This window comes from Paramisgurnus dabryanus, chromosome 6, assembly GCF_030506205.2.
Source record: "Paramisgurnus dabryanus chromosome 6, PD_genome_1.1, whole genome shotgun sequence".
NCBI lineage: Eukaryota > Metazoa > Chordata > Actinopteri > Cypriniformes > Cobitidae > Paramisgurnus > Paramisgurnus dabryanus.
The window spans coordinates 484,793-499,119 of NC_133342.1; the positions used below are offsets into that span (position 1 = coordinate 484,793).

At 39.9% G+C, this 14,327-nt stretch overlaps 1 protein-coding gene across 1 annotated transcript in view; it reads right to left on the reverse strand.

Annotated features, from left to right (window-relative positions):
- Nucleotides 1-267: 267 nt before the first annotated feature.
- Nucleotides 268-14,327, reverse strand: part of LOC135748605 (guanylate-binding protein 2-like) — a 36,992-nt gene continuing 22,932 nt past the window's right edge. The window contains exons 7-11 of the mRNA XM_065266839.2: nucleotides 12,229-12,377; nucleotides 11,983-12,114; nucleotides 2,350-2,562; nucleotides 2,132-2,234; nucleotides 268-950 (exon numbers count right to left, since the gene is read on the reverse strand). Coding sequence (XP_065122911.1) covers nucleotides 544-950; nucleotides 2,132-2,234; nucleotides 2,350-2,562; nucleotides 11,983-12,114; nucleotides 12,229-12,377 — 1,004 coding nt within the window. The 3' untranslated portion in view covers nucleotides 268-543. The remainder of the gene's footprint in view (nucleotides 951-2,131; nucleotides 2,235-2,349; nucleotides 2,563-11,982; nucleotides 12,115-12,228; nucleotides 12,378-14,327) is intronic.

The window sequence follows — 14,327 nt, forward strand, 5'->3', positions numbered from 1 at the left end:
TTAAAAACCCGCACAAATTCGGAAGTTTGCAAATTATTTAAATTATAGCGTCTTGTTTTCATTAAACATAATAATAATTTTTCTTTGATATAATGGTTTTAAATAATTCTGAGATCAAGGGGGCCCTCTAGTGGTGCGGGGCCCTATGCAAATTGCGTACTTTGCGTATAGGAAAGACCGGCACTGCCAATATTGCCCAAAAATGAATACACTTTAAAAGATCTAACTATGATTATCCCAAAAATGTTAGATCAAAAGGTCACATCCAATTTACTTGTTCTTGCACTAGGTCTCACCAGATTTCTTGTCAACTCTGTTGTAAATTAACACAGAAACAGTACAAAACATAACAAACCATGTTCCAGTCAATAAACGACAAGAAGGACTTGGGGTTGGGGGTAAGTGCGAGTGCACATGAAGTGGGTTGAGCCATCACCCATGGAAGGGAGGGGGAGGGAGAGGAGTGAGCTATCCTCAGTTTTGTTTGACAACACTTCGAACATCAACAGGAAGTGACGTCACAAAGCCAGTCACACACATCACTTAAAGTGCCTTAAAAAACGATGTGAGGACATTTTGAATTGCTTTCTGCGTTTGGACTTTGTTTGCCAGGTCTAAGCCAGCACTGGCAAGTGGCATTATATATTCTTTAAAAAAGTTACCAGCCGCCTCTTTTTCTTTATTTAAACGCACAATCTCTTCCTCGAGTTGTTCAGCTTTCGCATCAAAACCTTTCTTTATCAGCTCTTCTTGCTCCTTCAGTTTGCTGTCTAGAGCTCTGTCCATCTCTTCCTGCTTTTGCTCCATCTCCTTTTTGCACTTTTCCTGCAACTGCCTTATTATGTCCTGCTGATGCTCTTGGTCTGCCAGCATCCTTTGTTCACTCTCAATTCGTTTCTCCTCTTCCTCTTTACACTTCTGTTTAAGCAGAGCCGCCTTCTCTTTCTCCTCTGAACATTCAGAAAGAAACAAAAAATTTATAAGCTTATGAGTCATTATCTTCACTGTAAAAACGTTCTCCTAACAAACATATTAAATATCTTGAACAAAGATTTTTTTAGTAGGAATCCATTTATTATTTTGTGTATAGACGGTTTTAGCAGTAACAACATAAACAAGTGGCTTTCGTGATCAACACGTAACTTCCCGTAAACTCCGCTAGGAATAAATAACAACAAAGTCATTTTAAAGTAGTTTATTTATATAACAAGCTAAATAAACAACACATAGATTACCTTGGAATCTAAAAAATTTGTTATTTTTGACGAGGTATTTGTTCAAGAGTTGAGTTTAGCAACTGGTCAGACTATTAAAAAACTGAAACTGGAAGTAAAGTTCCGACCAGATGCATAATCGCGTCAACGCACGTGCGTCTGATGAAACCGTCTATACTAAATAAGATAAGCCGTTAACATAACAAAAATTATTAATACTTTATGTTTGCTCGACTTGCCAAACTGATGAATCTGAACAAACATATTTGAAGTAAACAGGGGTTTGTAAGTTTCCAGCATGCATTGCATCATGCTCAATTCAATGGTAAAATTTATGTTAAAAAGATGAATGTTTTAGGTCAACTATTTGGCCCAAAAGTTGAGTAAACAAGAAAAATCTAGCGGAAATTAGTACTAAGATTTTTTTGTTGTTGTGCTGGTTTAAGATTTTCTATAGTTTTGCCAAAGTCTTTTTGGAAGTCACGTCATTGTGCCGCCATAATTGCAAAGACTTGTCAGATACTTTATATGTGCAAAGTCCCTCCCCCAGAGGATATCATCATAACAGTTGACGATTGGCTCTTTTTACGGGAAGGCGGGACTAGAAAAGCATACTGACTGTTGCGATCTCCCCCATTCATATCAATATCACTAATGCATCTCGTTTATATGAAATATCTTTGGTTTGCTAATTTTTTATTCACATCCAGTTCAACAGATCAGTTTAGGGGCTTGCTCAGATTAATAACATTGCTTGATCTTTGCTTTTGAACCAGCAGCCCTTTAGCACTGTGCCATGTTGCTTTTATGCTTTTACATACACTCTGTTTCACATGTTTTTTTTGTTTTTTTTGAGGTACAAATGTTCCAGGACTTAACAACTTAAATAAATTTTTATTTCTTTAAAAAAGATTTACCTTGGATCTTTCTGTCTTTTTCAGTGAGTTCTTTATCAGCGTGAAGGATGCTGTTTGCTTCAGGTCCTCTCTCAATTAAAAACTCATTCAGCACAGCTTCAGCCTGTGTAAAAACAAATACTGTAACTTTCTGTAGAACACACATGCACGCACGCACGCACACACGCACACACACACGCACACGCACGCAAACACACACACACAGGAAGCATCCTCACCCTTACTCCTTTGTCTGGTTCTCCGTGGTACTGTGCAATGAGGTCGTCTTTGTCTCTGCAGTAGACTTTATATCCTCCAGGTTGACTGTATGCTCCATTCTGCAGCCGTTCACTCATGTCAGAGAACAGATTCTTCAGCAGCTCTTTGCATTTTTCTTCAGATGCCATCTCATTCTTTTGCTGCAGATCTTTATAGTAAGTATCTATAGCTTCCTATAAGCATACAAACACAGTGACATATCTCAGTGCTTGAATTGGAGGAAAAAAGTTCCAGTACTCGCTTGTGCACTATTGACGTAGATATTAGAGATAATAAGACCCATAGCTGCGATTTCCTGAACATGGCTTATCCTAGTCCTAAACTAAAATGCTGTTTGAGCTGCATATATCAGTGCCATTGCTTTGTCTTAAGATGCACACCAGTATTGCTTTTTGTAAGGTGTGTTTGTTAAAACTACTTAAATGTCCCAAAATATTATTCCCAGTCCTGGAATAATCTAAACTCCCTCAGGGAAACTGCCCCAAAGAGATTTAAAACCCTTTATGCAGATTGACCACCCAAATTAAGACTAAATATATGACCTGGTGTATCTGGTATAACACTACAGATCATATCATATATTTAGCTGCATGAAAAACATGCAGTTTAGTAAGGCAAAAATAGAGTAGCTTTAAAAGAATCTAATAAAAGTGGTGCCTGAAACCATTTGAAAATAAATTATTGTTCAATAAAATGTGTATAAATTGTATTAATGTAAATGAATGTAAATTTTATTAGATTTTATTAGATTTTCTTTAGGTTCCGAGAATGTTCTGAGAACCTACCAAGAACGTTCTAGGATTGTTCCCAGAACCCAAAGGGAACGTTCCCAGAACCTAAAGGGAACGTTATATTTACGTTAAGAAAACTTTCCTGGCTAACCAACAGGGAACATTCCATGAACAAAAAATTGTTCCCAGAACGTTCTGGGAACCAGAAATTGTTTGCTGGGTGATTGCTTCCATCCACCTAGTAGCAGATGAATATGTCTCACCTCAAATATCAAAAGTTTTTACATAACTTAATTTATGGACATATGGTTTGATTTCTTTAAATGTGTTGATTACATTGGTTGTTACCAACATCTGGTGAAAATTCCATGCCAATAGCACCTTTATAAATATCAATCGGGAAAAAGACGTGTTCAATACTTATTTTACCAGCTCAAACAGAATCTAAATGGATAGTTCAGTAAAAAAGCCCCCAGTGCCTCTATCCTTCACATATGTTATCCACACCACTCCAGGGGGTTAATAAAGGCTTTCAGAGGGTAATCAATGTGATTTTGAAAGAAAAATAATAAATATTAAATTTTGCGTGGATTTTTGCGTACGCACACTTTATGATCAAATCTGTGCGTACGCGCGGTTTATAAATGAGGCCTGAGGCCCCAGGAGCAGGGTTGGAGACATCTGTACCAGAGAATATCAACATAGACGTAGTGGCATAGTGACAAACGTTAAGACACAGAGGACAGACCAAAACAATGCCAGTCATTAATACAAAGTCGTCTAAACCTATGATTTTAAAGAAAATGGCAGAGGATTTTGATATAAGAGAAGAGGAGCTAAAACAAGTCTTCTCACCGAATCATATGCATTATGCGCTACGGTACTCTCTGGTGAATGCGCACTGGCTGCTACCGGAAGCTAGTTATTATAGTTTATGAAGTTTTAAATATGGATATTTTTTTTACAAAATTGCATCAATTACCCCCAAAAGGTCTTTATTAACGCCTGGAACTATGTGGATTACTTCTAAAACAATCTGAAACACAAGTATCAAACGCCAAAAGCAAGTAGCTTTGTGGGCAGAGCTCGGATAAATAAGTCTTGCGCCTGGTGCATATCTAAAATGGGTTGGTCTGAAGTAGCTAGGTGTGGTTTGGACGTAAGGTGCAATGAACCAATCAGAGCGCCATCTCACATTCCCTTTAAGAGCAGGCGTGCTTGTTACACGGTGGGTTGCTATTGTAAAGGCGCATTTGCCAGGTGCACACCAGGAGCTGAACATACTGTATACTGAACATACATACATTACTGAACATACTGCTCTCTAGTAATTTTAGGTCTGCGTTATTTCTTTTTAAAAATAATATACATTTGTATACCACATATACTTTCAAAATTAACCTAAAATATACATATTTTGTATGCATTCAGTGCATTATCAGGGCCTGAAATTGCAATTGGCGGGTAACACTGTCAAACTACTGGCCACATTGGCAGGTAGCCAAAGCGAATCAGTGTATAAACAACCCACACCCGATCAACGTTTTCAACGAAGCCGCCCACAACTCGGACCACATTTTGTTTAAAGTAATAATTGTTTAAAATAGTTAAAAAAAAATGTTTGGATGACTCATAACCGTGGGTGACCGTAGGCACCCTGGTGATTTCGGATCAACCATCGCATCACTGATGTCAATTGAGTGATTCATTGAGAGGATGTGACTGTTGTTTCGCAACGTTCTCTGACTAAGTTTGGATGTGCGAGTAAGTATTGAACTGTTGGTAAGATGGGATGAGAATGCAATGTTGACATAGCCTACAGTACAATCACAGTTGCACAGATGTGTAGTGCTGTGATGGATCAGAACTCTTGATGTGTAAACTTTAAAGTGAGTTGCGCTACGGTGTCTTATACTGTAGTACATTAACATACATTTTGCGAATAGAGTAATGAAAAACAACGTATGTGGGGCGACTGTTTATGTGCGCAGTTTGGAATTCCCCCTCCGTCTGTGTGTGCGTGCGAGGGTATAAGGGCACTCCATAGTGCACATACGGAGAGACGCGTTTGACAGGGGACATACAAACAAAATTATCTTTACAGTATTCTTTTTGTAATAAAAACATTTATTTATGTCTTAAGTGTATGTATAGTCTGTGCTTATTTGGTCTTAAAGAGACAGTAACCTCAATTGGCATACTTAAGTCTGTGTCATTAATGTTAATCAAACAACCTAAGACAAATTCACTTTTGTAGCTCTAAAGTTAATTATATTTAATTCATATAATAAAGACAGTGTTATTATTCACTATTCAGGCAAAAAAAACTGGCTGGTAAAAAGTCACTGTAGCAGTTGGATTTCTAAATCCACCTGTCACAGTGGCTGGTGGTCAAAACAGTTAACTTCAGGCCCTGATTGTTATGATGATAACCGATAGTATAAGTATACCGATAAAGTATACCTAAAATATATTTTAAAATAACTTCAAGTATATTTTTCTAAAGTATACTTCTAAAAAAGATACTAAATACTTCACAGCCGAGGAGACTGACGTTCTCGTCAGGGCCGTAAAGGTTTTTTATACGTTTTATTTTAATTACTTATGATGGGTACACACCAAAAGATAATCGGGCTGATTTTGGCCCGATTTCCCCCCTTCCGACAATCGTAGCTATGTCCCAAGTATTGCAATGTATTCTACAGATTATTTTATCACATTGTCCCTTCGTGTGAGGTGTTTTAAGAGTGACTGAACTTGCTCGGAAGAACGTCTTAGCCGCGCTGAATGCTAATTGTAAATATTCAACATGTTGAATATTTACGATCAGAAATCCCGATGTGTGTGGGGAATCCCGAGGACAAACGCGAGCACGCTATTGAGATTATCACGTGAAACGAAACCATATCCAATCAGAAAGCGAGATGAGGGAAGACGGAAGCAGTCATGGCGCAGCGCAAAGGCCGCTTCTCAATCTGTAGGTTGCATTTCCAGGCTCCATATACGTCATCAAGACTGTCTTATTTCAGAATATTAACAGTTATAAAATTGACTATTATTCCTAGTTTATCGTATATTGTTGTAATATACTTATGACTTGCCAATGTAATGCTCAGTTAACTTGAATAAACCAGGTTTCATGACGTATGCAGCCTGCATATGCGACCTCCGCAGGCTAAGTTGATGTGGACAGCAGAGATGGAGGATCAGCTTGTTGATTTGTGGGTACAGCACGAATGTTTACACAACATGTCTTGTAAAAATTATTCAAAGCACTATCATTGAAACGTCTTCCTGCATATCGTCCGCCATGCTTATTCTGAAGTCTCGCGAGATTTTGTGGGATTTCCCGTGTTCACAGTCGATACTCTGGTTAATAATCTGTTTATGTGTGGTGTGCTGTCTTTGACACATAATGGCACACTACACACTATAGGAGCAAAATGGTTAAATCTAGGATTTTTTTATACTCATGTTTGTGGTCTATCACATTTTTAAAATCTTATAAGATGTAAAAAATCTTTTGGTGTGTACCCAGCATTAGCAAAAAGAAAGTCTAGCAAACTATCTACTTGCAAACACATTCAATAGGTGTATATTTATTAACTGAAATTTTACAAAGTCAGTATTTTCAGTTGAATTTCAGTTGCTTCTCCAGGTCAACTCTCAGTCTCGTGCTGTCACTAGCAGGCCAGATGAGATAGCCCTGGCAGCTGATGGTGGCTTCTCCCCAGCCCTGACAAAACCAATGGTGCTCTTCACTGGGCGGAGGTGCTTGCAGTGGCAAATTCCACAGCTGATGGTATTCGCTATGGCCTTCAGGACTTAGTCATGGCGCAAACGGTAGCGCCCCTCGCCCAGGGCCTTTGAACAGCAGCTGAGTATGTGCTCTAGGGTCCTCCTCTTCAGGCAAAGGGTGCAGGCTGGTTACTCCACCAATACTCAGCTGAACAAATTAGATGGGCTTGGAAGTACATCATAGACAGCCTGGATGAGAAACCATATGCAATGGAAGTCTGCTTTCCACAGCTCTGCCCATGAGACTCTGTGATCCGCTGCATGCTCCCATCTTGTCCAGGCTCCCTGCTGCCACATTCCAACTATCCTGCTGGCCCACTCCTCTTCTACTGCTACCCGCACCTCTCCCTGCACTAGTGTTCTTCTATCCTTCCCCCGTGCTTTGTTGTAATGAGATGTAGTGCTGCTACCCAGGCCAGCTCGTTCATGATTCACTACTCCCACCAGTGCCCTGTGCCATAGCCGGGACTTAGCCACATCCAACACCTCTGCTGCCCTCCACCTCCACCCTGTTCTCATCTCAATCCCAGCCTGGGAGACCTTCGGGTCCTGTTACTCTCTGTATTGCAGCACCTCCCTGGCACGGCTCACCTTGAACTCCTCATACAGACTACTGAAAGGGAGCTTTAGTTTGTGGTTCTGCCCATAAAAGGTGATGCTATTCAGGCTTCGAGGTAGACTCAGCCACTTCCATAGAAACCTCCTCTCAAAGCCCTCGATGATTGAGATTGGAACCTCATAGATCATGAGGGGCCAGAGAATCCGTGGGAGGATGCCATGTTGGTAAATCCAGGCCATGAACTTGCCAGGTAGGCCCGACTTGTCCACTACAGCTAGCCAGCCTTCCAGTTCAAGATTATTTGCACGGATGGCTGCAGTGTCTTTCAGGCTGCAGTCAAACATCTTTTTCAAGCTTTTCACTGTTTTTTCAGTGATTGATGGTATCTGAGTTGTGCCAATTGTGAATCGGAACTTGTTGGTAACCTTTCCTTTCTTCAACACCAGAGATCTGGACTTTGCTGGCTTGAAGCACATGCGAGCCTAGGTGGTCATCTCTTCCAGGCCTTTCAGGATCCACCTGCCCCCTGGGACATATGGTGTTGTCACCGTGAGATCATCCATGAAAGCCCTGATGGGTGGCTTGGGACACCAGACCTGTTGAGGGGACCTCTGCACTGTTTGTGGGGTATAGACCCATGGGCGTTTGTGAGGTCCAACCATAACAACACCAGGTCCCTCTTGTTCTCCCGGGCTTCCCTGATCAGCTGTGTGACCACACCTTTGTGTTCCCGACACCCTGGCACCTTCGGGATCCCTCCTTTCTGGACTGAGGTGTCAATGTAAGAGTTCCTTAGGAGGTAGTCGGTCAGCCGCCTAGAAACGATGCTGAAGAATATCTTTCCCTCAACACTGAACAGCAAGATGATCCTGAACTGGTTGATTGTCTTTGACTCTTCCTCATTTGGAATGCACATCCCTTCTGCAAACCGCCACTGGTGAGCAACCTTACCCCTCCTCCATATAACATTCAGGACCCTCCAGAGCCTGTGGAGTAGCTTCGGGCAGCTCTTATAAGTTATATAAGGTACCCCACTTGGTCCTGGGGCAGAGCTTGTTTTGGCCTTTTTGATCACCTCTTGGATCTCCTTTCAGCTGGACTCCTTCCCACCGAAGTCCATAGTTGGTACAGGTAGATCAATCAGATACTGGAATTGGCCAAGATCTTGCTCCCTGGATCTGTCACAGAAGGTGTCACTGTGGTGACGGTCGATCTCATCTTTGGAGCACGTGAGCCGGCCACACCGCTTCTCCCCAAGTAGCTGCTTTGTGAACCCAAAGGGGTTCACTACAAAGGCAGCCCGCCTCCTGGCCCTTTCTTTTCTCCTCCTCCTCTTGTGCCACTTTGCTCTCCTCAGAGTCATAAGCCTTTATGTGGACGTGTAGCTCTACCAGAGGACCCCTTTCCTTCTCCCTCGCCTCCTTAAACCTCCTCCTCAGGATTTTCATCTCTTTCCTAAGCTAATGGATCTTGCTTTCCCTGTTGTTCATGATGTAGGGGAGGCTTGCTGCTTTCTTTTCCTCCAGCCCAAATCTCTCAGCTGCTATGCTGATGATGATAGTGGTCATTGTCTGCAGGCGTTGATCTGCGTTACCCTTAACCATTGCTTCCAAGATGGTGTTTTATATTTAGTTGGAGAGCTTGTTGACTCTTCATTGAAAATCTATGCACATTGTACTGTCAATGTCCAGGAAGGTAATAAGGTGACTTTAGTCTCGCGCATGCGCTTCACAACAGACCCGGAAGAGAAGACAATGTTGAATAAAGTCGAATTTTTTTTAATTTTTGGACCAAAATCTTTTTTCGATGCTTCAACACATTCTAACTGACCCACTGATGTCACATGGACTACTTTGATGATGTTTTTATTACCTTTCTGGACATGGGCAGTAAACCATTACTAGATTTTCAATGGAGGGTCAGAAAGCTTTGGGATTAAATATAAAACATCTTAAACTGTGTTCCGAAGATGAATGGAGGACTTACAAGTTTAGAACGACATGAGGGTGAGTCATTAATGACATTATTTTCATTTTTGGGTTAACCATCCCTTTAAAATGGTTCTCATCTCACCATATGCAGAGGACCAAAGTGATCATATACAATAAATCCGTGGGGTAGCATTAAAAAAAAATCAAAATAAAAGCAATATTACATTTTTGCACTTTTTAAAAGCAAATAAAATCTGCTTACCAGGCTACAGGTGAAGCAGCTTCTCACGCCTTCTAAAGTCCTTATTCATGTCCAGGAGACACAATAATAATCTTTTACATTTTAAAGCAATAATTTTCTTAATTTAAAAATGTTGATTTCCCTTATGTGGTAGCCTACTATTTTTCTTTGTGTATGGTTTGCAAAAATGGGAACTGCTGCGTCAGTGTAGATGAGAGCGTGAGTGCGTTGCGCACACAGTACATTATCAAGCATGCGTCCCTAAAATAGCATCTAAATAACTTGGTACCGACTTGGTTTTTCAGGTCAGTGGTGTAATTGCTTTCTGAAACTGCAAAATAGCACAAGGGAACTTTTGCGCCTGAACACGGCTCCTCTTTTTGCTGAACCGCCCCCGGGAGCGCATGTTCATTCACTAATTTACCAACGTGCGTCGATGGAGGGGAAACTCCTCTGTGTGTCGGGTGACAAATAGGAATGACACAACTAGCCTTGGTGTACAAAGTCGTTTGTGCTGGGTGCAAAATAGGGCCCATAGACTTGGACATATGTATCTTGGATAGCTTGAGGGTTAGTAAATCATAGGGTAATTTTCATCTTTTATTGAAATATCATTAACAACTTCCTTCTTGTGTCACAGGCATTATTATTCACAACCAGCATCAAAACTTTCCCACCAATGTACCAACAATTACCATACAAATATAGAGCTACAGTATGAAATTAGTGTGGATTGCACAGCTTAGATAATCTGATCTTTAAAGGTGCTCTAAACGAATTCACACGCTTAGAGCACCATAAAAATTATTTGTTTCATACAGTAAACATCTCCTCTCTATCTGCTAGCTGCCTGTCCTCTGAACACACTATAAAAACGCGGTCTCTGTAGACAGCCCAGGCTTCACAAACTGCAACAAAAACAAAGTGGTCAAACCTACCACCACGAAACATAACAAAGTGTTCCAGTCAATAAACAACAAGAAAGATTTGGGAGTGGGGGTTGGGCGCTTCATGACTCGTTCAGAAAGCACGGAAGGGAGGGGGAGGGGAGGAGTTAGCTACGCTCTGTTTTGTTTGAACGTCAGCAAGAAGGGACATCACACAGATTCGCTTAGAGTGCCTTTAAAGCGGAAGTCCAACCTAAAACAACGTTATGCTCCAACACTACATTTCATTACACATATGTAGTTGATTGTGCTGCCATCAAATGTACTAACTCCATATAAAAAAAATGAAGCTTTTAACTGCTACAATAATGGTGATTTGACGGGTCGTCGATCACCAGAAGAAAAATGCACGACTACATAATTCTGAACGTTCTAAATGGGGGCGGGTCTTGAGGCGAGATGATTGACAGTAGATGATAACGTTCTTTGATTGACAGCTGCACAGGATGAGCTAACGTTAGCTTGCTTTGCTTGTGTTCATAAAAACAACGTAATAATAACTTTCTACGTAGTATGTTTACCGTAGTTACACAAAACAAGCAACAACTCAGCCAAATTATGTTTCAGATATTTTTACCGCTTTACATTAACTGAGTCTGTGGAAAAACTGGGCTGAAAACAGTACTCGAAATCTTCCTGACGAAAGTGCTGGCTGCATATTCAAATATTCGAGTAATCTGTTAGTGCTGTGTCAGTTGAGGGTCGCGTTGATGTAAACAATTAAAACTTCCGGTGGCCTGAATTTGTTGTCCTTACATCCACATACTGCACAGGGTGTAGTCATCTTTTATCAACGGTTTTGGTGATTTCCCCTTCAGAAGTTATTAGGCTTGTTCAACTTCATGCGGCGCCACAAGAATTGACAACCTTGACGTCATTTGGCTGTTGGTTCTTGTGGCGCAGCATGAAGTCGAACAATCCTGAAGGCTGCATCGCAGTGGTTAGTGGGTGGAGCTAATGACTCAGTTTCGCGCTGTGCATTCTGGTTAATTGAGTCCATCAAAGACCGTTACGAAAATTCTGCTTCAATACACTATTAATCTAATAATCGAAATCGTGCAAATTTCTTTTTTTTCCTCATGTAAAATGCAAAATGGACATAAAATACCCGTGATAACAGGCTTAAATGTCTAGGGTTCAATTCCGCTTTAAGAATCTGATTAGAAGAATGTGACTGTGGCACAGTTTGAGATCTCTCCTGAAACTCTAGAAGAGACAAATTTAAGATTCTCAAGTGAAAAATTCAACAGGATGTAGCCTTGCTCTTTATTTAATCTCATCGCACTCAATAATTCAGACAAAAGAGATCTTATTTGTGATTTTTTCCAATGTGTATCCTGCATTTTTATCTTTCACATGCAAGGTTTTTTTCTATTTTAAACTCACCGTCAGTTTTGTAATGTATTCCCCTTTATCATCTTTAAAGGAGCGTTTCATGAATTCAGAATTAGCCAGACTGCTGCACTTCTGGTGCACAATGGTAATACTTTCCATGCCAACTGGGAACTTACTGCTTATCTGTAAAAAACACACATTTATATATTTTGTGTTTGCCAGTAAGCAAACAAATAGGCATCTATGTGCATTAACCTAAACATTTCAAAAGCTATATACAGAATGTGTGTGTCTTACCTCTTCCATCCCATTCTTATAAACTTTTAAAGCTTCTTCAACAGCTGCCTGGTTCTCCAGATTTGCAAGAGTAACCACTGCATTTTCCAGACAGGGCACTTGACCATCATTGATTGTCTTGACATAAATGTGAGCCAGTTGACCGAGCACTGACAACATAAACACACACGGTTAAAGAGAAAATAATTTATACCATTTACAGATGGTGTGTTCACACAAACAGAGTACATGACTGCTGTAAGCAATTCGATTACGGTCTGCTTTAACACCAAGAGTCGCCACATGCAATTTACAGTACAGTATGACTGAACGTCTCATGACTGTTACTGTCTACGCACACAGTATATATTTTGGTAACACTTTATTTTACGACCCGCAAAGTACTGCGTAATAAAAACCGAATTTACAGCGTAACTATTTGTAACAACAGGGTACCTCTACAGTACGTACTTGTAGGTATAAGGGAATACTATTTTAAGTTTGGGGTAATAAGGGGGTAAGAATATGAAGAATTATAAATTACTTATACTCTAAGTATTTTATAACAACAGGGTACCTATTGTAATATTACGTGGTATGTATGACTTAGTCAACTCTATGGGGAAATTGTTTTATTTTTTTATTGTGAATTTTTCATATTGACTACTGAATGTTGTATACAGTCAATGTCTACGAGCCACATCGGCAAATAAATATAACAGCACATCACTTTTATTTTAGTAGCCTATATTACTTGCTTTTAATAACAAATGTCCAGCTTATTTAATGTGGTTATCTTTTTTTTAAGGTAAGTACAATAAAAATAGCAACTTATTCCCTATTTACCAGTAAACTCCTACATTTGCGGACATATTTGAAGTGATGCTTTGCAATTTATTTACTGTAAACACAAGTATTTTAGCCAAATATAATTTATGCAATGGTAAACCAGAATGAAACAACAGCAGATATCAGCTCCCGCTAGACGACTACATACGTAGGCTACTGCGCAGGTGTAGAGCGCGCAGCCGTCTGCAGGAGGTTTGCTGGAACGCGATCCTGAGGTAAGAGGTTTTAAAAACATTCTACACTGTGGAGTACGGCTGCGAGTGATGTTGGCAGGATCCGCGTGCTGGATAAGGTGACTGGTTTTGTTAATACATGACTCACGCATTTCAAACAATGTTTTTTCAAGAAAGTTGCCAGCTAACGTAGCTAGCACATAAGTTATAAGCCTAAAGTTATTAACGTAACTGGCTCAGAAAACTCTGTTTCTGTCAAGGCACAGTGAAGAAACATTTACTGAAGGCTTTCATTTATGTTTTTTATATGTAATGAAGAACAGCATTTGTGAGACGACATCAACTCATCATCCGAGTGGACAAGAACACCAACAGAGGAAGCCAAGCCGCAAAAACAATGAAAAATTGTCATGACTATTTTAAATAAAAGTTATGTGATAATAAACATTAAGTGTTGGCTTAATTATAGTGTTTTAAAGATGTTTTGAAATAAGTTGTTTTAAAATAAAAATAACAATATTCTGTATGTTTATTTACCCTATAACATTTATAACAAGAGGTGAACAAAGCACCACTTTAGTTTACAGCCCGCAAATATGAGAGTTACCTGGTACATACACAGAACAAGCGGGGAATAAGCCCCACTTTAGTTTACAGCCCGCAAATATGAGAGTTACCTGGTACATACACAGAACAATCGGGGAATAAGCACCACTTTAGTTTACAGCCCGCAAATATAAGAGTTACCTGGTAACTCATGTACATATACAGATCAAAGAGGTACAAGTTGCTATTATTTTTATTGTGTGTTATATTTTATTTGCCGACGTGGCTTGTAGACATCAACTGTAGGCTATACAAAACACTTCATCAGGTAAGTAGCAAATATGAAAAAAAAACATATTACACATAGACCATATTACCCTTAGACGTAAGTCATACATACCGCGTAATATTACAATAGGTACCCTGTAGTTATGAAATACTTAGAGAATAATTTTCCATATATTCTTACCCCCTTATTACCCCAAACTTAAAATATTGTTCCCTTATAACTACAAGTACGTACTGTAGAGGTACTCTGTTGTTACAAATACG